This window comes from Dama dama, chromosome 9 (assembly GCF_033118175.1).
Source record: "Dama dama isolate Ldn47 chromosome 9, ASM3311817v1, whole genome shotgun sequence".
NCBI lineage: Eukaryota > Metazoa > Chordata > Mammalia > Artiodactyla > Cervidae > Dama > Dama dama.
The window spans coordinates 24,690,035-24,716,237 of record NC_083689.1 but is presented as its reverse complement, the minus strand read 5'-3'; the positions used below and the strand labels follow the sequence as shown (position 1 = coordinate 24,716,237).

The following is a 26,203-nucleotide window of genomic DNA, read 5'->3' as shown; positions in this document are numbered from 1 at the left end:
GATTTCCTTTAGGATTGACTGGTTTGATCTCCTTGCAGTCCAAGGGACTCTCAAGAGTCTTCTTCAACACCACAGTTCAAAAGCATCAATTCTTTGGTGCTCAGCCTTCTTTATGGTCCAACTCTCACATCCGTACATGACTACTGGAAAAACCATAGCTTTGACCACACGGACCTTTGTCGACAAAGTGATGTCTCTGCTTTTTAATACATTGTCTAGGTTTGTCATAACTTTTCCTTCAAGGAGCAATCAGGTTTTCATTTCATGACTACAGTCACCATCTGAAGTGATTTTGGAGACCAAGGGAATAGCCTGTCACTGTTTCCATTGTTTCCTCATCTATTTGCCATGAAGTGATGGGACTGGATGACATGATCTTCGTTTTTTGAATGTTGAGTTTTAAGCTAGCTTTTTCACTCTCCTCTTCCACCTTCATCAAGAGGCTCTTTAGTTCCTCTTCACTTTCTACCATAAGGGTGGTGTTATCTGCATATCTGAGGTTATTACTATCTCTCTCAGCATATTGTGCTTCATCCAGCTTGGCATTTTGCATATACTCTGCATATAAGTTAAATAAGCAGGGTGACAATATACATCCTTGACCTACTCCTTTCCCAATTTGGAAGCAGTCCATTGTTTCATGTCCGGTTCTAACCATTGCTTCTTGACCTGCATACAGGTTTCTCAGGAGGCAGGTAAGGTGGACTGGTATTCCCATGTGTTTAAGAATTTTCCCCAGTTAGTTGTGATTCAATAGTCAAGGCTTTAGCATAGTCAGTGAAGCAGAAGTAGATGTTTTTCTGTAATTCTCTTGCTTTTTCTATGATCCAACGGATGTTGGCAACTTGATCTCCGGTTTTTTTCTAAATCCAGCTTGAACATAAAAAATAGGCTGTAGTGAAAATTATTCTTTTATCTTTACCATCTTAACAAGCATTTATGAAGCACCTCTTCACACAGCAAACAAAAAGACAAATATCTCTAGATCACAGACTTGAGTTCGGGATGGAAGGGGTGGTTGATACTGATTATAAGCACAATGATGAGGTAAGAGACCTTCAGTGTTAGAAGATGATAAACTTTGTGGAGAAAAATGCAGCAGGAAAGGGAGCAGATAACATGGGGACTTCATTTAAAAAAAAAACAGCTTTATTGAGGTATAACTGACATACACACATTTAAACGCACAGAATCTGATAAGTTTTGACGTAAATATACCCTGTGAAGGGTTTCCTTGGTGGCTTATCAATAAAGAATCCAACTGCCAATGCAGGAGACGTGGGTTCAATCCCTGGGTTGGGAAGATCCCCTGGAAAAGGAAATGGCAGCCCACTCCAGTTTTCTTGCCTGGGAAGTTCCATGGACAGAGGAGCCTGGCCGGCTAGAGTCCATGGGGGTCACAACGAGTCAGACGCAACTTAGCATCTAAACAACAAAATCATACTCTGTGAAAGCATGAGCACAATCAAACAGTGACTATCCCTATTACTCTCGAAAGTTCCCTCGAGCCCTTCTGTGACCTCTCCTTCCCTCTCTCCCTGCCTCTGGGCCCCAGACAACCCCTGATCTGCCTTCTGTTATTACAGGTCAGCCTGCATCTTCTATGGCAGAGTTTTTCCATCTCGGTGCTTTTGACATTGGGGCTGAAAAGGTGAAACCAACTTAAGAAACTGGATTTTGGGGACTTCCCTGCTGGTCCAGTGGCTAAGACTCCATGCTCCCAATGCAGGGGCCCAGGTTTGATTCCTGGTCAGGGAACTAGATCCTGTGTGTCACAACTGAGAGTTCACATGCCACAACGATGATCAAAGATCCCGCCTGCTGCAACTGAGACCTGGTGCAGCCAAATCAATGAATTTAAAAAATAGTTAAAAAAAAAATGTCACAGGCTTATTGCAGAAGCACTAAGGAAACTTGGAATACTCTCCCTGAGCTACATATTTTGAAATTTGTGAAAGGACATGATGTCTATAATGGTAGGTCTGCGGTTCTCAACTGTGGGTGGGGATTCTGCCCCTAGGGGCCACCAGGCCACAACTGTGAATGTCACCACTGGGGTGGGGGCTCCTGACATTGAGTGGATGGGGCCAGGAATGCTGCTGAGCCCCTCACAGTGCCCAGGACGAACCCCCATAGAGAATGACACAGTCCCCGTGTCAGCAGTGCTAGGGGAGAGACCTTGTTTAATTTAAACTGTCAAAACACACGAAACAATATAAAGAGCCTTGTTGGTTCATCCATATAATATACTTTAAGCACACATGGGCCATCATAGGAGTTACCCATGGAAACAGCTCTTGGGACTTCTCTGGCCCAGTGGCTAAGACTCCATGCTCCCAATGCAGGGGACCTGGGTTCAATCCCTGGTCAGGGAACTAGATCCCACATGCCACAACTAAGAGTTCACATGCTGCAACTAAAGATCCTGAGTGCCACAACTAAGACCAATCAAATAAATAAACAAAAATGGCTAAGATGAGTTGTAGTGTGGGGACTTCCCTGGTGGTTCGGCAGTAAAGAAGCCGCTCACAGTTCAGGAGTTGTTGTTTGGCCGCTCAGTTGTGTCTGACTCTTTGCAACCCCATGGACTGCAGCACGCCAGGCTTCCCTTTCCTTCACCATCTCCTGGAATTTACTCAAACTCATGTCCATTGAGTCAGTGATGTTATCCAACCATCTCATCCTCTGTTGCCCCCTTCTCCTCTCAATCTTTCCCAGAATCAGAGTCTTTCCCAACGAGTCAGCTCTTTGCATCAGGCGGGCAAGATACTGAAACTTCAGCTTCAACATCAGTTCTTTCAATGAATATTCAGGGTTGATTTCCTTCAGGATTGACTGGATTGATCTCCCTGTTGTCCAAGGGACTCTCAAGAGCCTTCTCCAGCATCACAATTTGAAAGCACCAGTTCTTCTGCGCTCAGCCTTCTTTACGGTCCGGAGGGAATGGCAACCCACTCCAGTATTCTTGCCTGGAGAATTCCATGGACAGAGGAGACTGGTGGGCTACAGTCTATGGGGTTGCACAAAGTCGGACACAACATGACTGAACGACTGAGCACATTTTCTTTTTTAGAGAGAACAAAGTATTGCTGATTGAAGCCCACCAGTATACAGACACCTGTTAGAGCAGCTGTGAAAAATTCAGTCCCTGAATATCCACACCCGCCCCCACCCCATTTGATGATGCAGAGAAACCAGCTGCCCTGTGCTGAATGGAAGGCAGGGGGGCTCAGCCTTCAAAGGCACATTCTAAAACCTGCAGCCAGCTGTTTGTAGCTGGAAATCGTGAGCCACTTCACGATCCCTGAGAAGAAATGGGAAGTGGATTTTGTCAGTGAATCACCATCAGTGAAAGTCCTGAACACATAAGCCCCCTCCCACCCCCAGGAGGTACTAGGAGGCCTGACACTCTGGTCCACCTTCAGGGTGGAGGCTGGCACCCTCCTGCCCCTCCCACCTCCTTCAAAAGCAACTCCTACTTCCCTGCCTCGTGAAAAAGGCAAAACTGGACATTTAGAAACATAGACAAGTTCAAAGAGCACAATGTTTAAAACACCCACCTGCTCTTATTAAAAAACAGACACTGTTTAATATTCGAGGGTTCTTTCCTTGGATGTTTTTGCAACCTCGCACTTCAATATTATTTACAGATTTATTTTTACAAGACTGGCATCATTAGTGAAGGTCTGAACATCTTATTTTGGAAACTACATTTTTTTTTCTTTTAAGAGTATATTATGGCTTGGCAGTTCCTCAAAAAGCTAAACATAGAGTCACCATATGACAGTGATTCCACTCCTACGTGTATACCCGAAGGAATAGGAAGTGAGGACTAGAATAGATATTTGTAAATGTACGTCCAGAGCAGCGTGATTCACAAAAGCCAAAAGATATAAATGAGACAAACGTCCTTCGATAGATTAATGAGGAGATAAATGCAGGTGTCCCTCCACACACTGGAGCATCACTCAGCCACGAAAATGGGAGAAGCCCTGACACTCACTACCACATGGACCAACCCTAAGAAAATGATGCTCAGTGAGAGAAGCAGACACAGAGGGACACAGAGGGTGTGATTCCATCCATGGGAAACATCCAGAACAGGCCAGTCCACAGACACAGAGAGTGGGTTCATTTTTAACGTCTTACTTTGAAATAATTTTAGGCTTGTAGAAGAACGCAAAGACAGTCCCCAGAGTGGCTGTGTACCTTTCACCACCAGTTCCTGAATAGTCCTTTGAAACTTTTCATTGTGGGGAAATACATATCCTGTGAAATTTACCATCCTGTCCATTCTGGGATCACGTCCAGGCTGGGGCCCTAAGCTGCTGCCTGATTCCTTCCAGGGCCACAGGGAAATCCAAGAGGGTGGGGTGCTTGGATCACTCCAGGGAGCAGCACCCCTTGTGGGCCCCAGAAGGCCATCAGGCAAGAGGAAGAAATACACCTGGATTGTGGGTGTGGAATGTCATTAAATATTTCTATTGTAAAATACACATACCGTAAATCTGCTGTCTTGACCATTTCTAAGTCCACAGCTTAGTAGCATTAAGTACATTCACATTGTCCTGCAACCATCCCCACCATCATCTCCAGAACTTTCTCACCTTCCCAAACTGAAATTCTGTCCCTATGAAACTCTGACTCCTCATCCCCGGGGCTTCTCTGATGGTTCAGACAGGGAAAGAATCTGCCTTCAATGCAGGAGACCTGGGTTCAATCCCTAGGTCAAGAAGATCCCCTAAAGAAGGGAATGGCTACCACTCCAGTATCCTTGCCTGGAGAATCCCATGGACAGAGGAACCTGGCAGGCTACAGTCCACAGGGTTGCAAAGAGTCGGACACAACTGAGCAACTAAGACTTTCACTACTACTTTCCCCGTCTCCTCCCCCTAGCCCCTGGGCCCACCATATACTTCCTGTCTCTGTGGATCTGACTCCTCTAGGACCTCTTGTGAGTGGGATCAGACAGTGTGTGTTCTTCTGTATCTGGCTTCTCTTACTGAGCATCATGTCCTCAAAGTTCATCAACGTAGTCAGAATCTCCTTCCTTTTTAAGGCAGAGTAATATTCCACTGTGTGGATGGACCTCATTGTGTTCATCCATCATCCATCCATGGACACGTAGGGTGTCTCCATCTTTTGGTTGGCATGCATCAAGCTGCTGTGAACACAGGGGTGCAAATATCTCTTCAAGTCCTTGTGCTCAGCTCTTTCCAGGATAAACCCAGGTTATATGGTGATTCTGTGTTCAACCATCCAGACTTTTCCACAGCAGCCACATCATTTTACATCCTTCAGAGCAGCCATGCACAAGGTTCCAGTTTCTCTACATCCTTGCTACCACTTGCCATTTTCCATCTTTTTGATAACAGTCAGCTTAGTGGGTGTGAGGTGGCATCTTGCTGTGGTGAGCCCTTCCTGCTTTTTTAAAGAAAAAAATTTTAAATTATTTACTTATTTATGTTGAATTTTTTTGTTTTTCTTGGCTGCACCTCTCAGCATGAAAGATCTTAGCTCCCCGGGCGAGGGATGGAACCCACGCCACCTACAATGGAAGCCCACAGTCTTAAACTGCTGGACCACCAGGAAGTCCTGAGCCCTTCCTGCCTTAAGTCTTTTTGTTTCTGCAACAGACCCCAGTCTTCCTGACTAACATAAACACAGCAGAAAGAAAATCTCCCCCAGAAGGAGACTTTCCAACCCCACATGCAAGCATTTGCATGCAGATCAAGGTAACAAGTGTTGCAAGACCTTTTTTTATGATAATACTTCCTATCAGTGAGGCTGTGGCAAAGCAGGCCTTTGCCTCTGCTGCTTGTGGGAGAGTAAATTCTTACAGCATTTCTAGAAGGTCTTAGGTAACGGCTGTTTGTTGCCCTAGAAATTCCACTTCTAGGAATTGATCCTAAGAAAATTATCTAGAATGCCACAAATATGTATACACTGAGGACCAAGACATCCTTTGCGTAATCACCACAAAACTGGGAACTCTGAGCTTCCCTGGTGGTACAGGGGACAGGAATCTGCCTGACAGTGCAGGGGACATGTGTTCGATCCCTGGTCTGGGAAGATTCCACATGCCTTAGAGCAACTAAGCCCCTGTGCCACAGCTACTGAGCCTGCCCTCCAGAGCCTGGGAGCCACAACTACTGAAACCCGTGTGCTCTAGAGCCCATGCGCTGCAGCACGAGAAGCGTTGCAATGAGAAAACTCAGCACTGTAACTCGAGAGTGGCCCCCGCTCGCCACAACTAGAGGAAGCCCACACACAGCAACAAAGACTCAGTGCAGTCAAAAGTAAATAAATAAATCACTGGAAATTCCAAAACAGATAAATAACAAGGACTGTTGTATAGCACAGGACTTCTCTGATGGTTCAGATGGTAAAGAATCTGCCTGCAACACAGGAGACCCAGGTTCAATCCCTGGGTCAGGAAGATCCCCTGGAGAAGGGTACCCACTTCAGTATTCTTGCCTGGAGAATCCCATGGACAGAGGAGCCTAGCGGGCTATGGTGCACGGGGTCACAAAGAGTCAGTCATGACTGAGTGACTTCCACTTCACCCTTCACTCTATAGCATGGTGATCTATCTTCAATATCCTGTAATAACCTATATGGGAAAAGAATCTGAAAAAGAATATAAATAAGTATGTATGTGTGTGTGTGTGTGTGTAAAACTGATTCACTTTGCTATACACTTGAAATTAACACAACATGGTAAATTAACTATACTTCAACTATATATAACTATATATATATATGTATTATATATATAAATGAGGTAAAAAGTAGCCCAGAGTCTGAGATAAGCCTGCTCATATCTGCCGTCCCCTCTCCAGTCCCTGGTGAGGGTGTTTTTATGGAGCTGGCATAATGCCAGGGGCATGTCAGGGTGCCTTGTGTTTTATCACCAGTGACAGACGTGTGTGCGTGCGGATTTGTGGCCAAATCTGGCCCCTTCAGGCTGTCTGAGGCCTGGTTCTTGCCCAGGCCTGTGCGAGGCATAGAGAAAAGTGGTTGTTTTTTGTTTACTTCCCTTTTCTGGCTGTTTGTTCAAGAGTCCAGAGGACTCTGAACGGTTCTGTGTGGAGCGTAAGCTCAGGAGAGAGGGCGGGGCTTGAAGAGGCCACTGAATGAGGAGAAAGGAGTTCAGCTTCTTTTCTGTTGACTTCAGCATTTGATGAAGAAAGTTTTCAAACGGAGGGAACTTGACAGGGAAGGCCCTTATCGCCTCTGCCCAGGGGCTACCTAAGTCGTATTTTGCTGTGTTTGCTTTGTCCGTTCACCCATCTTGTTTAATTGCTCGGTTGTGTGTGACTCTCTTCAGTCATATAGTCTGGGGCCTGCCAGACTCCTCTATCTATAGGATTTCCCAGACAAGAAAACTGCCTTTTCCTTCTCTGAGGGGGTGGGGGTGGGGTTGAGGTGGAGATCTTCCTGACCCAGGGATCCAAGGCCGGTCTCCTGCATTGCAGGCAGATTCTTTACCACAGAGCCACCAGGGAAACCCCTTACCCATCTTACCTTTTAAATTTTTTGGCCATGCCATGCAGCTTTGGGGATCTTAGTTCCCCAAGTAGTGGTTGAACCAGTGCCAGTGAGTGTGGAATCCTAAACACTGGACTCGCCATACTGACTCTAGTGGGACCCTGGACATGGACCCTCCATCATCCATGTCTTCTCCTTTCCATTCCTAGCAGCTCTGCTCTCACCACCTCCAGGAAGCCCTCCCTGATGCCCCTCTTTTCCTCCCTGCAGTCCAAGGGCCCTCACCTCTCACAGACTCCCTACCCCCAGTGAGGCACCTCCCCTCTGATTTCTTGCTTTTCCTTTTTATGTCCTTTTTTAAATTTTTATTTTATTGAATTAGAGAACCCTGGAGGTCTACAGTCCATAGTGTTGCAAAGTCAGACATGACTGAAGTGACTTAGCAGGCACACACACATAGTTGATTTACAATGTTGTGTTAATTTCCTCTGTACAGCAAAGTGACTCAGTTATACTTATATGTACATTCTTTTTCATATTCTTTTCCCACTGTATATATGTATTTATTTTTGGTTGTGCTGGGTCTTTCTCTAGTTGTGATGAGTGGAAGCTACTCTCTAGTTACTTGGTGTGTGGCCTTCTGATTGTGGTGGCTTCTCTTGATGCTGAGCACGGGCTCTAGAGCACAGGCTCTAGAGCACAGGCTCAGCAGTTGTGGTGCACGGGCTTAGCTTTCCTCCACATGTGGGATCTTCCTGGACCAGGGATCAAACCCATGTCCCCTGCGTTGGAAGGCAGATTCTTTACCACTGAGCCACCAGGGAAGCCCTCTTTTTCATATTCTTTTCCATTATGGTTTATCATAGGACACTGAATATAGTTTCCTGTGCTATATAGTAGGACCCTGTTGTTTATCCATTCTATGTATAATATATAGGGACTTCCCTGGTAGTTCAGTGGTTAAGAATTCACTGCGCAACGTAGGAGATGTGCGTTTGATTCCTGGTCAGGGAACTAAAATCCCACATGCCTTGGGGCAACTAAGCCTGCTCACCACAAGCAGAGAGTCTGTGAGCCTTGGAGAAAGATCCTGCATGCTGCAACTAAGACCGGATAAAGCCAAATAAATAAATAATATATTAAGCTAATATGTAGGTTACATTTGCTAATCCTACATTGTCACTCCTTCCCTCCCCCATCTGGGTGTCCCCAGATTACATGAAGAAAGAAGGAGAAAGTGACAGTGGGAGAAGACTGGATGAGTCGGGGGACTCCTGTGATTGTCATGCTGGTGACTGTCACTCCTGGCATCCAGTGGGTGGGGCCTGAGAGGCTACTCCTTGGCCCACAGCGCCCAGGACGCCCCGAAAGTGGAGACTGGGAATTCATTTCTCCCTCAAGAACTCCACCCTGGGACTTCCTGGTGGTGCAGTGGCTAAGAATCCGCCTGCTGATGCGGGGGACACAGATTCGGTCCCTGGTCCAGGAAGGTTCCACATGCTGAGGAGCAACTAAAGCCAGGCGCCACAACTCCTGAAGCCTGCGCTCTAGAACCCGTGCTCTGCAACAAGAGAACCCACCACAGTGAGAAGCCTGAGCACCACAACTAGAGAATAGCCCCTGCTCACTGCAACTAGAGAAAAACCTGCATGCAGCAAGAAAGGCCCAGCTCAGACAAAACTAAAATAATAACAATAATAAAAAACCCAACCCTGCATGAGTTTCACAAGGGAGATGTGACAGCAAGCAAGGTTTCTGGTGCTGGAAGAATCTGGAGGAGAGTTTGGTCCTATTATGTGTTTACCATCTTAGAGGCGGGTGCCTTGGTGCCCCTGACGGGCGTCCACAGTGACAGGATAGAGGCATCATCTTGTACATCACTTCCACCTCCCCCGCAGCAGGCTGAGGTAGCTGCCTCCAGAACCAGAGTGCACCCTCTCCACCAGGATGACAGGACACTGCCCACATCTCTGCACAGAGCTGGGGGCCCTCTGACACCTAGATGCCCCATGACCACTTTCCCAGACACGTCCCACCCTAACCCTACAAGCACCCCATTCTTCCTCCACCCCTGCTTTTCTCCAAGTTGCTACAGTTTTTCATTTGTTTTTTTTACCAGTGTGTGCTCAGTCGCTCTGTCATGTCTGATTCTCTGTGATTCCATGGACTGTAGTTCATCTGGCTCCTCTGTCCATGGGATTCTCCAGGCCAGAATACTGGAGTGGGCTGCCATTTTCTCCTCCAGGGAATCTTCCTGACCCAGGGATCGAACCTTCGTCTCGAATCTCCGGCATTGCAGGCGGATTCTTTTACCACTAGCGCCACCTGGGAAGCCCAAACAGGCTGTGTTTTTGCCCCTTTCCATTCACTGCTGCTGCTACTGCTAAGTCACTTCAGTCGTGTCCGACCCTGTGCGACCCCATAGACCGCAGCCCACCAGGCTCCCCCGTCCCTGGGATTCTCAAGGCAAGAACACTGGAGTGGGTTGCCATTTCCTTCTCTAATGTGTGAAAGTGAAAAGTGAATGTGAAGTCGCTCAGTCGTGTCTGACTCGTAGCAACTCGATGGACTTCAGCCTACCAGGCTCCTCTGTCCATGGGATTTTCCAGGCAAGAGTACTGGAGTGGCGTGCCATTGCCTTCTCCCTTTCCATCCACAGTGATTCCAAATTAAAGCGTGCTTTGGCCTGCAAGGGCTTGGGGCCAGCCACTGAGGAAGGAACCTCCTGCCCCAAGTTTTGAGTCCGGAGGCTCCTGATGGCTCCTTGTGGACTGCAGAGACCTGGACGTCACCCCCTAGACCCTGGCCTGGCAGGTGAGAACCTCTTGGAGACACCTCCCTGACCAGGTTCTGTGTGCTGGGGGCTCAGCTCGGAGTCTGGTCACTGTCTGCCCTCAGTCATGGGGGGTAAACACAGCTCAACCCACTGACCAGTGGCTGGCCATGGGCAGTTCTGGATCCTGGAATTCTTAGCTCAGAATCGCTCATCTGTGTAACACACTAGCGTCTTTGCCATGTGGCAAAGACCCAGATTTGGAAACCCAGAGGCTCTTTTAGCCTCAAGAAATCAGAGCCTAGGGCTTCCTGGTGGTCTAGTGGTTAAGAATCTGTCTGCCGATGCAGGGGACACCGGTTCGATCCTTGGTCTGGGAAGATCCCACACGGTGCGGGGCAACTAAGCCCATGAGCTGCAACAACTGAAACTGCACACCCTACAGCTTGTCTTGGCCACAAAAGAAGCCACCATAAATAAGAAGCCTGAGCATGGCAACTAGAGAAAGCCTTCGAGTGGCAACGAAGACCCAGTGCAGCCATAAATAAATAAATAAATAACATTAAAAAAAAAAGAAAACAGAGCTTAAATAATGACATACTGGCCCCACAAATAGTGAGGACCCTTAAGTGTTACCCTAAGATGGGTGATTTTTGTTTTTTGAATGTTGAGTTTTAAGCCAGCTTTCTCTCTCCTCTCTCACCTTCATCGAGAGGCTCTTTAGTTCTTCTTCACTTTCTGCTGTAAGAGTGGTGTCATCTGCGTATCTGAAGTTATTGATATTTCTCACAGCAATCTTGATTCCAGCTTGTGCATCATCCAGCCCAGCATTTCGAACGATGTCCTCTGCATATAAGTTAAATAAGCAGGGTGACAATATACAGCCTTGACATACTCCTTTCCCAATTTGGAAGCAGTCCATTGTTCCATGTCCGATTCTAACTGATGCTTCTTAACCTGCATACAGGTTTCTCAGGAGGCAGATAAGGTCGTCTGGTATTTCCACGTGTTTAAAAATTTTCCACAGTTTGTTGTGATCCACACAAAGGCTTTGGTGTAGTCAATGAAGCAGAAGTAGATGTTTTTCTGGAACTCTCTTGCTTTTTCAATGTTGGCTTAAAACTCAACTCAAAAAATAAAGATCATGGCATCTGGTCCCATCACTTCATGGCAAATAGATAGGGAAACAATGGAAACAGTGAGAGACTTTAATTTTGGGGGCTCCAAAATCACTGCAGATGGTGACTGCAGCCATGAAATCAAAAGACGCTTGCTCCTTGAAAGAAAAGCTATGACCAACCTAGATAGCATATTAAAAAGAAGAGACATTACTTTGCCAACAAAGGTCCATCTAGTCAAAGCTATGGCTTTTCCAGTAGTCATGTATGGATATGAGAGTTGGACTATAAAGAAAGCTGAGCACCAAAGAATTGACGCTTTTGAATTGTGGTGCTGGAGAAGATTCTTGAGAGTCCCTTGGACTGCACAGAGATTAAACCTAAAGGAAATCAACCCTGAAAAGTCATCAGAAGGACTGATGCTGAAGCTGAAGCTCCAGTACTTTGGCCACCTGATACTAAGAACTGACTCACTGGAAAAGACCCTGATGCTGGGAAAGATTGAAGGCAGAAGGAGAAGACGACGACAGAAGGTGAGATGGTTGGATTGATGACTCGATCACTGACTCAATGGACATGAGTTTGAGCAAGCTCCAGGAGTTGGCGATGGACAGGGAAGTCTGGCATGCTGCAGTCCGAGGGGTTGCAAAGAGTCGGGCACGACTGAGTGACTGAACTGAACTAAGATGGGTGATTGAGAGCAAATCCTGGAAATAAAAGAAACATTGAAAGTAATTAGAAAGTACAAATTCATCTGCTTTTTTGTCTTCACCATGAGTGACAATTCTAAACAATATCATTGATTAAATATTCTTCCCCTGGGAAATTTCTTTGGTTGGTCTAACACTTGTGATTATTAGTCTTTGTTGAGTTTTTGTTTGTTTTGTTTTTTTTTTAAGATTTTTAAAGAATTTATTTATTTATTTTTGGCTGCACTGGGTCTTCCTTGCTGCAAGCAGGCTTTTAAAAAATTCAGTAAGCCAGAGACTGACTACTCTATAGTTGTGGTGCACAGACTCCTCATTGTGGTGGCTTCTTTTGTTTCGGAGCACAGGCTCTAGGGTGCAGAGGATTCAGTAGCCTTGGAGTGTGGGCTCAGTAGTTGTAGCACATGGGCTTAGTTGCCCTGTGGCATGTGGAATCTTCCCTAACCAGGGATCAAACCCATATCCCCTGCATTGGCAGGTGAATTCTTAACCACTGGACCACCAGGGAAGTCCTAAGTAATTTTTGATGTGGACCATTTTTTAAAGTCTTTATTGAATTTATTATAACATTGCTTCTGTTCTATATGTTGTTTTGGCCCAGAGGCATGTGGGCTCTAAGCTACCAGACCGGGGATGGAACCTGTCCCCTGTGCATTGGAAGGTGAAGCCTTAAGCACTGAACTGCCAGGGCAATTCCTCTGTTGAGTCTTAATAATTGTACATAGGGATGCCGAAAACTAGACGTTTGTATTACAAATGCCGTGTGAGTAAATAGTAAATACTTCATTCAACAGAAAAGGGAATTTGGAAACACACAGGGACTCAGCCACATGCTTTGGAGAGTATATTTTCTAATAGTTTTGTAATAGTTCAAGGTCCCTTGTGGAAAGTTTGTGTCTCTAACCCCAATGGACAGAGTATTGTAGATTGGAAATAAAAATGAGATAAAACTGAGAGGCAGGGATTGTAAAGACAAAGGAACAAGTAGCTACTTCATTCCGTGTAACTCTTTGGAGACTCTATTTGTGCCTAAAACATAAAAACATGAAACAAAGTGGGCCCTGCAAGAATAATATTTTTGCTTGGGGCAAAATTTAATTCACACGTGAACTATCTCTGATTTTATCCACAAGGAAAAGCATTTTTGCTGAAGGCCAAATGGTACATAAAATATTTTACTAACTTTAAATATTATCTTTACCATTTAAAGTTCTTTTTTAACTGTAAGTTGTTTCAACATGTGAAAGATCGGATCCAGAAAATCATTATTAAGATCGATAAATATTAGGTTACTAAAAATTATTCTTTCCTATAAGGGGACGGGGCGCTAGGACCCCTCCTCCAAATATCCGTGGCCTTTGTCGCCCAGAACTCCCCGGGGACGGAGTCCCTCCGGGAGAAAGGACCCTGACTAGTGCGACGTGGACCACGGTGGAGACGTGGACCCGTAAGACTCCGACCCCACCCCCACCCCCAAGAGCCGGCGCAGAGGTGGGCCGCGGTCGCTAGGCCTGGCGGTGGGGGGGCGGGGCGAGGCGCGCGCGTCGCGCGTTCCCGACGCCACGGCGGCCCCGCCCCCTCCGCGCGTCCGCAGAGCTTGGCAACGGGACGGGGCGGGACCTGAAGCATTCTTCCAATCCAAGGCGCGGCCCCAACTCGGGTCCCTCGCCGCTTGCCAATCAGAAGCCGAGAGGGGCGGGCGTGCCTGGGTTTCCCGGAGGCTCCGCACCCTCGTGCGGCCGCGTTCCCGCGGCGTGGGGGCGTGGCCTGAGAGCGTTGTCTATAAAGGTGGGCGGCGACGGCGGCGCCATTTTGCGAACGGCGAGCAGCGGCGGCGGCGCGGAGAAGCGCAGCGGAGGTTTTGCTGGTTTCGGACCCCAGCGGCCGGATGGTGAAATCCTCCCTGCAGCGGATCCTCAACAGCCACTGCTTCGCCAGAGAGAAGGAAGGGGATAAACCCAGCGCCACCGTCCACGCCACCCGCACCATGCCGCTCCTTAGCCTGCACAGCCGCGGAGGCCGCAGCAGCGAGAGGTAAGCGCCCCGCCCCCGCCCGAAGCTTCCAGAAGCGGCGCCGCGCAGGCCCGCAGGGGGCCGGCCTTGGGGCGCCACGGAAGTCCGGGGAGCGCGAGGTCCGCCCCTTTGTCGAGGCCACAATCGTACCGGGGGCGGGGTGGGGGCGGGGCGGGACCGAAGTGGGCAGAGGGGCCTCTGATTGGATTGAGGGGCTTCCAGGGTACCTGGTCGAATTGAGGGGTGTGTGGGGGGGAACACGGCGGTTTCCGTTTGGATTGGGGGAAGCTTCTAGGGTCCCTGGTCGGGTTTGGGGGGCACCAGAGTTCACGGCCCGTTTTAGAGGCGCGGGGGTCGGGTTTGGGGGGCGGCTAGGCTTCAGGGGCGAGGTCGGGCCCACGGGTCCGAGGAATCTGGACTTTACGGGCAGACGGGCCCAGCGGAGTGGCCTTTCCCACGGGACGGCGGCCGCCCTGGCGATCCCTTTATAGCCCAGAGGACGCGCGGAGTAGGACAGTGCCACGTAGACGGCGCCCGGGGCCCTTATCAGGGTGAATGCCGGATCGCCCTTCCCCCAGAGGACTGCTGTGCCAGGGATGGTCGTGGCCAGGGACGGGGGTCCAGGGGAGCTCCGCTCGGCGCGGAGCGCGAGCTCTTTGATGAAGGGGACCCCGAATGGGAGCCGAGGAAAATGGAGGCGACTTTGGGGCTTGTTTACACTGCTCAGCAAATGGCTGCTGGCATTGCCGGCTGCGCGATTGTGAAAATCTCCCCCGGGGCCGAGGGCCCTCTGCCGAGATGACGCAACCGGAGGCCGCGGGGAGCGCACGGGAGGGCGTCTCCGCGGGCCGGGCCCCGCAGCACCTGCGGGGGCACTGATCGGGCCCCACGTCTCCCGGCGAGTGAAGGGACCGCCGCAGGGACAGCTGCTGCGGACGGACAGGTCAGATCACTAAGAAAAGCTTGCTGGAGCTTCAGGTCGGCTACAGACCGCACAGTGGGAAAGGGGAAGCTGGAGCACTGGGCTTAGAAAGGGGAAGTAGAACTTAACGCAGGATTGGGTGGGGCGGCAGTTCATGCCAGTCTTGAGGTGGTTAAAGGGGGAAAGCACCCCTACCCCCCGCCCCCGGGGACGGGTGAGTCTTTAACCAGCATATCACCCGTGGCGTCTGGTTTGAATGGCCACTTGTCTCTGTGATTGTTTAGCTGCCCCGCCGCCGGATGTTGATTTTTGCGCTCGGTGTGTACGTCGCCCTTGGAAAAGGGAGGCAGGGTCCCTGGTGGACTTGGGCTCTGGAAGGCCTTGACCTTCAGTTTGGCCTTATTGGGACGCCAGGCCCTATTGGCAAAGGCCGCGGGGGTCTCCTCCCAGTGCTGCTCACCTGCTGTCTCCTCCAGTTCCAGGGTCTCCATCAACTGCTGTAGTAACCTGGGTCCAGGGCCTCGGTGGTGCTCCTGATGTCCCTCACCCACCCCTGAAGATCCCAGGTGGGCGAGGGAATAGTCAGAGGGATCACAATCTTTCAGCTAATTTATTTTACTCTGTAAGTATTCCCCTCTCTCCGGACTCCTGGGTACCTGAACTGGGGGGAATGTGGTCAGACCCACAGTGCCTGCCTCTCAGCAGACGGCAATCATTTGTGCACTTGTTATGTGCTGGGAGCTCTTTTCCTGGTTTTACCCAGTGCTCTGAGCCCAAGATAGAAGGAACAAAGGTGCAAACCACTGCCCAGGCTTTGCCTGAATCTCTAGTAGTAGTTGGCAGCTCGTGATAGCACCTTAGCCTGGGGCGCTCTGTGGTCTTGGGCAGAGCTGATGCTGCTCAGAGGCCTCCGTAGCCAGCGTCAGCACTGGGTGGTGGGGTGTGTGAAAGGCCATTTTGGTACTTTTCTGGGTTGTCGGGGTAGCCAAGGGAAAGATCCCCAACCTGTGAAGGTTGGTGTTTATGGTTGAATGTGATTTTTTTTCCCCCGCAGGATAATCGGCTGAATGTAACAGAGGAACTAACGTCTAATAACAAGACGAGGATTTTTAATGTCCAGTCCAGGCTCACAGAGGCCAAACATATTAACTGGAGAGCGGTGCTGAGCAACAGCTGCCTCTACATCGAGATCCCGGGCGGCGCTCTGCCCGAGGGGAGCAAGGACAGGTGAGGGCTGGCCTGTGTGCAAGGAGGAGGGAAGCCTGAGTCAGGAGACGGATGGGTTGTTAATGTTCTGGAATGGGGGTTCCCCTTTTAAGCAGTGGACTAGCAGTTACCGCCGAAGGGATGAGGGGAGGGGGTGTTACTGCTGGCCTCAAGTAGGTGGGGCCAGGGGCACCCCCCAGTGTCTAGGAATGCCCCTTTGAGTGATCTGGCACCAGTGTCCATAGTGCTTTAGGTGACCCTGGATTAGACCTGGGAGAGATTGGGGTTCAGATGGAAGTGGAAGAATCAGGCTGAGGCCCCGGTAGTGGTGCGGGTGGGCAGCTCCTGATGCTGGAACTTCAGCTTCGCAGTTCTTCTTGAGTTTGCTGAAGAGCAGCTCCATGTTGACCACGTCTTCATTTGCTTCCACAAGAACCGCGATGATCGAGGTAGGTTGACTGCTTTCCTCAGATTCTCCAGGGGTGAGAGGAGGGGGAGGCCAGGCGAGGAGGTGGAGCCCATGGAGTCCAAGACTTAGGCCTTGGTCTCCAGACCCTGGGCCCTGACTGTGGACAGGAGTTCTGACTTAATCGAATCGTATCTCTTCCGTGTCTCTTCTGCAGCCGCCTTGCTCCGTACCTTCAGCTTTTTGGGCTTTGAGATTGTGAGACCGGGGCATCCCCTTGTCCCCAAGAGACCCGACGCTTGCTTCATGGCCTACACGTTTGAGAGAGAGTCCTCTGGTGAGGAGTAGTGCGCGGCCCTGGGGCCGCTCGGGCCTCCATTGCGGTCCCATCTGTGTGCTTCGCGCCGTGCCTGCTGCGGGTGGTGTGATCAACTGCGCTGACCAGCGTCAGCCTGCTCACCTGCTGGTTTGTCCGCATGTTGTAATTGTGCAAATAAACGCTCACTCCAAATTAGCCGTGTATTTCTTGAAGTTTAATATTGTGTTTGTGATACTGAAGTATTTGCTTTAATTCTAAATAAAAGTTTATATTTTACTTTTTTATTGCTGGTTTAAGATGATTCAGATTATCCTTGTACTTTGAGGAGTTTCTTATTTGAAAGTCTTTTTGGAAAAGTCTTAGGTCTCTTAACTTGGAAAGATAGGTATTAATCTACCCTTCTATTGCTCTCAGAAATCCAAATAAAAGTGATTATCCCTCTTAAGACCTGTGTTGGCTCTATGGTGTTGATGGGCTCTGGGGCCAAGGGAATAGGGGCCTTGGGCTTGCCAGAGGCTGAGGGAGCTGTGCTCGCAAGCAAGAGTTGTGAGGCAGTAAGGCCCTGGTGTCACCTTTGGCCACAGCCAGCTCAACCTGGCTACCTCCATACCTCATCTTCCTGCCACCCCTGGGCAGCTGGTAGCCCGCCCCACCCTGCCTGCCACTCCCCTTTCCCTGGAGCCCTTCCCTGGGGTGACGGAGGCAGGCTGGAGTGGCCTGGTTCCAGGCTGAAGCTGTTTACTGGGCCTTGAGAAGTGGAGCAGGGCAGGGCCTGAGTGGGGCTTTCCCAGGGGTGAAGGGGAAGGAAGGGGTGGGTGTTTGGCTGTGGGCATCCTCAGCCCTCTTATGGGTCTTGCTGGGGAGGGAGGTCTGCTGGTGGGTGTTCTGACCAGAACAGACGTGGAGTCTGAGGCAGTCAGAAGGCAAAGACCCTGCAGTGGGTGGGGGTGCTGTGCCTAGTTGCCCAGTTGTCATGGGGTACAACTCTGACCCCATGGGAGACCCTCTGCTAGACTCCTCTGGCCATAGGGATTCTCCAGGCAAGGATACTGGAGTGGGTTGCCATGCACTTCTCCAAGGGATCTCCACCTAGGGGTCGAACCCAGGTCTCCCACATTGTGGGCAGATTCTTTACCATCTGAGCCACCAGGGAAGGGTGGAGGTAAGGGGGTGGCTGAAGGCCAAAGGCGGCAGCCCCGCAGCGCCACCTGCTGGCTGCATCTGGGGTTGTGCCCTGCAGATTTGACAAATAGGTTGCAAAGCAGGTATCTTAGGAGAAAGGAATTCAGAGGGATTCAAGTCTATCTCGGGGTTGGGTGGGATATTCGGTTGATTGATGATGGAGTTGGCTTTCAAAGGTCTGGGGAGAGGGCTGGACACACTTCAGTCTGTGTGGGCAGGGCACAGGTAGAGAAAGGGCTTTGGGGTTGGGGTGCTGGAGGATGTACAGGAGTCAAGCAGAGCATAGTGGGGAGGTACATCAGCAGAAGGAACAATGGGTAAGGTCTGGAGGCCAGAAAGCACCTACACAGAGGGGTGATGTGCCAGGAGAGGTTGGCCGGACAGCATGCGGAGCCTTTAGACAAACCCCTTGTGTTTTGAAGGTACTAGGGAGCCATGGGAGAGGTCTGAGCAGGGGAGGGACCAGGTTACACCTGGGGATTAGAAAGTTCCCCCCAGCATCGCCATGGCTGGTGAAGGGGCATGACTGGAGACCCCACACAAGGGCATTGGGACCTCTCAGGGCTCCTGTATCTACTTTTCAGAAGTACACACTCAGACTTCCTCATTCTCTCCCTCAGGTCCCTGATGAGTCTGTAAACAACTTTGTTTATTCTATCATTCTATGCTATTAAACACTTAGCGTGTGTTAAGTATGGGCAGGGCCTCAGAACTCAACCTGATGGGTGAGGTGAACAGGTGACAAAGAGATGAATAAATAACTTGCAGGTGGTGACAAGTGCTTTGGTGGGAAGCATGGCCAGGAACTGGAGAGGGCCCAGGAGGGTCAACTTTGTTTGCTTGCAAGAGGTGAGATTCAGCAAGTCCGGTAGAGGAAACAGCCAGTGCAAAGACTTGGTGGCTAGACAGAATTTAGTGTCACAGAGGGGGAGCAAGGAGGCCACAGTGGATGGAGGGAGTGGAGGGGGTGGGCATGGGAACCAGGAGAGCATGTGGGCAGGTGAGCTCAGACCCTGCTGGGGTAAGCTGGCTATCTCAGGTTCCAGAGACCTCTCTCCTCATGGAAGCCCCCAGCAGTTCTTGACAAGCTGTTGACAGTTCACACCACCATCCTCAGTGCAAGGGCAGGCTCCAGAGCCTTTGGGAGGAGTGTCCACATTGCCATGGATACACTGACCATCAGACCATAGTACCACAAGGGCACCTGGCTTCTACTGAAAGGCAGTGGGAGGGGATCCAGCCACTGGGAGAGGCATGAACTGGCAGTGACTCCACGCGTGGAAGAGGGGTGGGCTCCTCTGAAAGCCTCTACAGGCACTGGCCATTAGGCCCCAGCCCTGGAAGGGGGCAACTGCATTCTGGGAGGTAATGCGGGGGGGATTGGGCCTAATTTCCCAACTGCATTCTTTGCTGGCCTGTTGGTCCCTTCTGAAAGAGGGCGTCCACCCTATGATGGATTCACCAGCCACCAGTTCCAGCCCTGGGGGGTTGAGGGGTGCCTGCCACTTGGAGAGGCCCTGGAATAGGTGCGTCACTCACAGGCAGGGTCAGTCCCACAGCAGACTGAGGGCGAGGTCCACTGAGGCCGCTGTGGCCTCCATCAGGTATTCGCAGCAGAGCCAGTCCTCCAGACCGGGCACCTCCCCACCCACGGCCCGCTCGGCCAGGTGCAGGACCAGCATGGTTCGGCGCACCTGCAGCCAGGACCCCAGTGGGGCTCCGTGGCTGCGCAGCTCGGGTCCAGGCCCCCAGAGCAGCGCCTGCAGTGCGCCGCGTGTCCGGGCCGCTGAGGGCCGCACGCGGGTCAGCTGGGCCGCCAGACGCTCCAGGCCTGTGGCCACGGGTGTGGCCAAGGGCACTCCCGGGCCAAGCAGCTCTCGGAGCAGGCGGCCCAGCTGCTGTGCATGGATGCCAGGGGTGCCGGGAGGCCGTGGGTGAATGCGTCTGAAGTCTGCAAGAATCAGGCGCGGGGGCCCGGTGGCCGTGCAGCCCCGAGGCGCCACCAGCAGGAGGTTCTCGGGCCGCAGCTCAGCCAGGGCTGCACCCAGTGCCTCCAGGCGCTCCAGGGCAGCGCTCAGCTGCAGCAGCAGCAGGGCCACGGTCTTCGTGAACTCCTCGGGTGGCCGAGCGCCTGCCTCCACAAGCCACTGGGCCACAGTGAGCTCTGGCACCTCGGCCACTAGGGCCACACTGCCGCTCCAGGGCGCCTCAGGCAGTGCACCCTCGGGCAGCAGGCCGCACAGCCCCTGGAGGTTGAAATGTGGGCGCAGAGAGAACTGTAGCTCCAGGCCCCAAGGGTGGGGCTCCTCAGCTCCTGGCTTGGGCACCTGTGGGACAGAGGGGGCCTTCAGAGCCTGACCACAGAGCCCCTCCACCCTGAAAACCAGCATAGCTTACCCAGAGGCTCTACCTGTTCTGAAACCTTCCCACCCACCGCAACTTGGCCCACTATCGCTAATCACTCCAGAAGCAAGGTTCTTGTTAATTCAGATATTGTTCGCCAACATGATTTAAGGAAAACTACACCTGGGAGGATGATGCTATGTAGTCTTCCCTGGCGGCTCAGATGGTAAAGAATCTGCCTTCAACACGGGAGACCCAGGTTTGATACCTGGGTCAGGGAAGATTCCCTGGAGAATGGAATGGCTACCCACTTCAGTGGGAGAATTCTTGTCTGGAGAATCCCATGGACAGAGGAGCCTGGTGGGCTATAGTCCATGGGTTTTCAAAGAGTCAGACACGACTGAGTGACTAACACTAACAGTACACCAGGGAGGAGGTGTTTAACGGCTAAAGTTTCCAGCCTGCCAAAGGGTATCCATCACTTGTGCTTGCCACTTGGTAAGGAGGAAGGTGACAGCAAAGGTGCTGGAGCTGGGCTGTTCAGTAGAAATACAGCTCAGGCCACAGTGTAGTTCAAAATTTCCAGTAGCCACATTTTAAAAAGTGAAAAGAAACAAGTGAAAGTAACTTTCTTTCTTCTTTCTCTTCTTTTTAATATTCACTAGTTTAATTTTTTAGATTTGCATGTAATTGAAAACATACAGGATTTGTCTTTTATTTCACTAAGTATAATACCCTCCTGTGGTGTTGGAGAAGACTCTTGAGAGTCCCTTGGACAGCAAGGAGATCAAACCAGTTGATCCTAAAGGAAATCAGTCCTGAATATTCAATGAAAGGACTGATGCTGAAGCTGAAGCTCCAATACCTTGGCCGCCTGTTTCAAAGAACTGACTCGTGAAAAAGACCCTGATGCTAGGAAAGATTAAAGGCAGGAGGAGAAGGGGACGACAGAGGATGAGATAGTTGGGTGGCATCACCGACTCAATGGACATGAGTGTGAGCAAGCTCCAGGAGTTGGTGATGGACAGGGATGTCTGGCATGAGGCATTCCATGGATGGTGTCACAAACAGACACAACTGAGTGACTGAACTGAACTGATAATGCCCTCCAGGTTCATCTATGTTGCAAGTGGCAAAATTACATTTTTTTTAATGGCAGATTAGTAGTAGTCCATTGTATATATATTCCACATCTTCTGTTGATGGACACTGAGGTTGCTTCCATGTCTTGGCTATTGTAAATAATGTTGCTGTGAACATTGGGGGCACATAGATATTTTCTAATGAGTGTTTTTGTTTTTTTCTAGATATATACTCAGGATTAGAATTGTTGGATTATATGCAGTTCTATTTTTAGTTTTCTGAGGAACTTCTAAACTGTTTTCCACAGTGGCCACATCATTTTACATTCCCATCAATAGTGTACAGGATTCTCTTCTCTCCACATCCTTGCCAACATTTGTTGTCTGTGGTCTTTTTGATGATGGTCATTCTGACAGGTGTGAGGTGATACCTCCTTACGGTTTTGCTTTACATTTCTCTGATTAGTGATGTTGATCATCTTTTCATGTACTTGTTGACCACCTGTATGTCTTCTTTGGAAAAATGTCTCTTCAGGTCTTCTGCCTAGTTTTTCATTAGCTTTTTTTTTTTTTTTAAATTGAGTTGTATGAGCTTGAAAATAACTTTCATAATCTATTTTATTTAATCCAATATATCCAGAATATTATCATTCAACAGGTCATCAATGAAAAAAATATTAGTGAGATGTTTTACATGATTGTTATTGATATTAAATCTTTGAGACCTGGTGTATATTTGGCACTCAAAGCACATCTCAGTCAGGACCAGCCCCATTTCAAGTGCTCAGAAGTCACCCATGGCCAGCAGCTGCAGTACTGGTCAGCAAAGCTCCTTCTAGAAAGTAGGAGAACATCAACTCTGGAGATTACATTTGAATCACTTTGGGGCAGGGGTTAAAAAGCACAGGTGCTGAGGTGGGGCACCGGGAGTGTGTATTTTAAAAATAAAGTCCCTTGGGACTTCTCTGGTGGTCTAGTGGTTAGGACTCCAAGCTTCCAGTGCAGGAGGTTCAGGTTCAATTCCTGGTTGGGGAACTAAGATCCCCCACGCCATGTGGCATGGCCAAAAAAACCCCCAAAACAACCAACACAACAACTCCCCAGGGGCCTCTGAGATGGAACGAGGATCAAGCTGTCAACTAAAGAACTCATAGCTAGCAACAACTTACTCCCTCCACACTCCCATCTGTAAAATGGGTTCATAATAGCACAATCTGTCAAATGGATGAGGTTCCTCCAAAATGGGGACATGTCTGACTCTTGGTGGTCACATTTATTTGACAGGAATTTTTTTTCCCTTGGTGGTGCATAAAACAGAAGTACCATAATAAAATATGGTGATGCTTGCATGAGGATTAGCTGAATGAAAGTGCTGAAATCTCCTCAGAACAGCACAGGACATGAAGGAACAGTGCTCAGTACATTTTGTTGAAGATGTTGATGATGGAAAGTGGTATCTATCAGCTGGCAGTGGGTTTCTAGCGTTAGAATTTACTGGGAAGTGAGTTCAAAGGCAGACTCCTGAAGACTTCCCAAGAGGTCCAGCAGTTAAGACTCCTAGCTTCTACTACAGAAGGTGCGGGTTCAATCCCTGGTCGGGGAACTAAGATCCCACATGCCCCGTGGCAGGAAAAAAAAAAAAAAAAAAACGCGGATTCCTGAGCCCCTGAAAGGCCTGTGGAGATTTTAACAAGACTCCCAGGTGACTCGAATGTAGGTGGCCCCACACCTTAGGAACATGATTCCTAGGACTGACAGTGTTAGCTGCAAAATAAGCAATTAGGCCAGAGAAGGAAGGCCCTGGGTTATGCCTTGGAGGGGAAACTGGGGAAACTGGGGAAACCTCCGGGGGGCGGGGCTCACCTTGGCAGCCAGGAGATGCCACGCCTCCTCATGCACGCGTACCAAGCGGTAGTAGAGGGCGTCCCCGCTCTCCACACAGGGCGAGCTGTCCAGGAGGCGGAAGCAGTGGTCTGGCCGGCAGGGGCCTGGGCGGCCCCCCAGGAGCCGGGTGTGCAGCCGGGCGTGCACGACGCGGAGACCCTCCAGCTGCCGGGCCTCCAGAGCGGCGTGCACGGCCTCCGGGTGGTGCAGGTCGTGGAGGGAGAGGCCCAGTTCGGTGTCCAGCGAGCTGAAGGGCGGCTCTGCAGGCGGCTGGGCTGGCCCCGCCCTGTCGTCGTCTGCCTGGCTCTCATCCACACTGCGGGACCCCACAAGGGGCTTCCGAGGCGGCCCTGCTCGAGTGAGGCTGGGGCTGGAGGCTTTGTGGGTAGGCAGCGACTGGGTCCTGGTGAGGGTCTTCTTGGGCAGGGGTGGGGGCAGGGGCTGCGGGTCAGTCACGGGGGGCTCAGATGTCCGTGGGCGGCAGGCCTTGGAGGGCAGCAGGTGGGTGCGGACCTCACCTGGGCGGGGGAAGCAGTGGGGGAAGGGCGTGAGGACACGGGGAGTGGGTGCACAGGACTCTACCCTCGGCCATAATTCCTTCATCTCTAAAATGGAAAAAATAGTGACTTCTCTAGTGGTGCAGTAGGTTAAGACTCCGTGTTGCCCCTGCAGGGGGCGCTGGTTCCATCCCTGAGCAGGGAAATAAGATCCCACATGCCACGGAAGTGGGGTGGGGGTAGCCAAAACACATTTTTTTGACTGGAAAAAAACAGGGAGTTCCTAGGTGGTCCAGCGCTCTTACTGCTGGGACCGGGGTTCAATCCCTGGTCAGGGAACTGAGATCCCGCAAAACCGCACTGCAACGCCAAAAAAAGAAAATACCAAAGCTCAACTACTTTGTGCCCTGTGAGTTAAGGATGCCATCTCCAATTTGCAAATAAGGAAACAAAGCTTCAGAGGAGTGACAAGTCAGTGGCAGAGAAACATCCGGCCCCCACTTTCCTGTCTGGTTCTGGCCAGGTGACTGAGCCTCTCTGAGCTCCAGTTTCCTCATTTTTAGAAACTGGCGATCCAGCTTTTTTTTTTTTTTTTTTAAACAAAGAGTTTTATTAAAATAGTTAAAAAGTTGCTATACGGGACTTCCCTGGTGGTTCAGTGGTTAAGACTCTGTGCTCCCAATGCAGGGGGCCCAGAACTAGCCAGATGTTGCAACTACAACCCAGCACAACCAAATAAATAAATATTTTTAAAAAGCTGCTATAATCGAGTTAAATGATTCCTTAGATGGTAATGAAAGACCCAGCCTTCCTGTTCTGGCTGCCTTACCGGCCACCTGTCCCACCGCCCACCGAGGGCCCCTCCCAGGCTCACCAAGGTTGCTGTACGTGTGCTGTGCTGAACAGGTGGGGGTGTTGGCCCCAGGCATCTTGGTGGGTGGCTCCAGGTTGCTAATGCTGCTGGGGGAAGGTCAGAGTGGATGGCATATGTGTGAGGGGCCCCCCTGCTGTGTGGCCCTTGGGAGGGTTTCTTGACCTCTCTGGCTGAATGTCACCCATCAACCTTTCAGGGCAGCAGGAAGGACCTTGTACTCTTGTGATAGAGACAAAATGTCCAGCTGGGAGGGCAAGACATCTAGGGGGCAGGGGTAGCATCTGGGGGCCGGTGACAATACCCAGGGACCCATACTTAGGCCTTGTCCGCAGAGCTCAGCCCCCTCAAGCCGTGCAGTCACCAACAGCAGCCTGACCCCTAGCTCTGCCCCACCTAGATTCTAGATCACCCCAGCCTTGAAAAGCAGCTGCTTCCGCCCAGCCCCCGCCTTAGCCCCCCTCCAGGAGCGCCCTACCTTTAGGACTGGCGTGACCTGGGGCAGGAGGGCCCTTGAGGACCAACTCCCAATAGCTGCAGCTCCTGGCCTCTCGGACTGTCTGACCGGTCCCTGCAGTGAACCGGAAACGCCAGGGCAACTGTTAGACCACAGGCCCGGACGGGAGGGGGCCTTTCTGCAGTACTTCCCCATGAAGGCTGCTGGGCTCCAGGGCTGAAAGCTGATGGGAGGAGAAGGGAAGACGGGCCGAGTTCCTGAAGGTTACAGGAGGTGGGCAGCCGAGAGGACCGAGCCCTGAGAGGTTGGGGGGAATCGAGGCTTTTAAGACTCCCCCACCTTTGGGGAGGCAGGGAACCTCAGAAGTGAAGGTTCAAGGAGAAATTCAGCCAGGTGACCTTTCCTCTGTGGTTTTCACTTCCTCCGAAGCCACTTCCCCTTCTGCAGGATCATCTGAGAAGCCCCCAGAATGCATGCCCCCACTCCTCACCCATCCCAGGACCCTTGGCAGGTACTGCTCCGTTTGAGCCCCAGTTCTGTGACTTGCAGTGTGACTTTGGGCCAGTCACCACTCCTGTGTTCCAGCAAATATAGAAAAATGGCTCCTGTTTGCTGTCTCCAGCCACACTAGCTGGATTTGTTTTTTTAATTTAATCAACTCACTTCACTCCCCCCCCCCCCACCTTAATGCATTGATTTAGAAAAAGGCATTTAATAATAGAATTGCCATACATGGAAAATCAAGAAATGGTGAACATCCAGGGAAAGCCAGACAGTGTGAAATTCTAACTTAAGTACATGCTGTCTAAACTGTCTGGGGGCCTGAGGCTTACCTTACTGGCTCGGAGGCGTGAGTGGCATCTCTCTGAAACTCAGCCTCTTCCCCTCTGTAGAGGAAGAACCAAGAAGTCACTGCGGCTGAGAAGATGCAA

The 26,203-nt window shown here is 50.6% G+C and overlaps 2 protein-coding genes across 3 annotated transcripts; one reads left to right on the top strand and one right to left on the bottom strand.

Annotated features, from left to right (window-relative positions):
• The first annotated feature begins 13,890 nt into the window (after positions 1–13,890).
• Positions 13,891–17,150, top strand: OAZ1 (ornithine decarboxylase antizyme 1). The gene is given in 6 exon segments (XM_061150756.1): positions 13,891–14,123; positions 15,501–15,558; positions 15,560–15,646; positions 16,079–16,251; positions 16,594–16,679; positions 16,854–17,150. Coding segments are annotated over 6 exon segments (681 nt in total). The 5' UTR covers positions 13,891–13,977; the 3' UTR covers positions 16,985–17,150.
• A 1,802-nt stretch (positions 17,151–18,952) lies between these two features.
• Positions 18,953–25,623, bottom strand: PEAK3 (PEAK family member 3). Of its 2 annotated transcripts, none has more exons than XM_061150754.1 (4): positions 25,293–25,623; positions 24,818–24,903; positions 23,426–23,964; positions 18,953–20,464 (listed from the first exon to the last, which is right to left on the bottom strand). In XM_061150754.1, exons 2-4 carry the CDS (start codon positions 24,870–24,872, stop codon positions 19,685–19,687), a joined length of 1,374 nt encoding a protein of 457 aa, XP_061006737.1. In that variant the 5' UTR covers positions 24,873–24,903; positions 25,293–25,623; the 3' UTR covers positions 18,953–19,684. The 2 variants fall into 2 exon arrangements, with proteins under 2 accessions (XP_061006737.1, XP_061006738.1); XM_061150755.1 differs by having other exon boundaries at positions 24,818–24,900.
• Positions 25,624–26,203: the final 580 nt, after the last annotated feature.

Bases quoted from the DNA above. Each gene is read 5' to 3' on its own strand.
- PEAK3 (XM_061150754.1), bottom strand. From the start codon at position 24,872: ATGCCTGGGGCCAACACCCCCACCTGTTCAGCACAGCACACGTACAGC. The intron at 23,965-24,817 runs GTGAGCCTGGGA...TCCCCCGCCCAG, and splicing joins GCACACGTACAGCAACCTTG to GTGAGGTCCGCACCCACCTG. The intron at 20,465-23,425 runs GTGAGCCCCGCC...TCTGTCCCACAG, and splicing joins GGCATCTCCTGGCTGCCAAG to GTGCCCAAGCCAGGAGCTGA.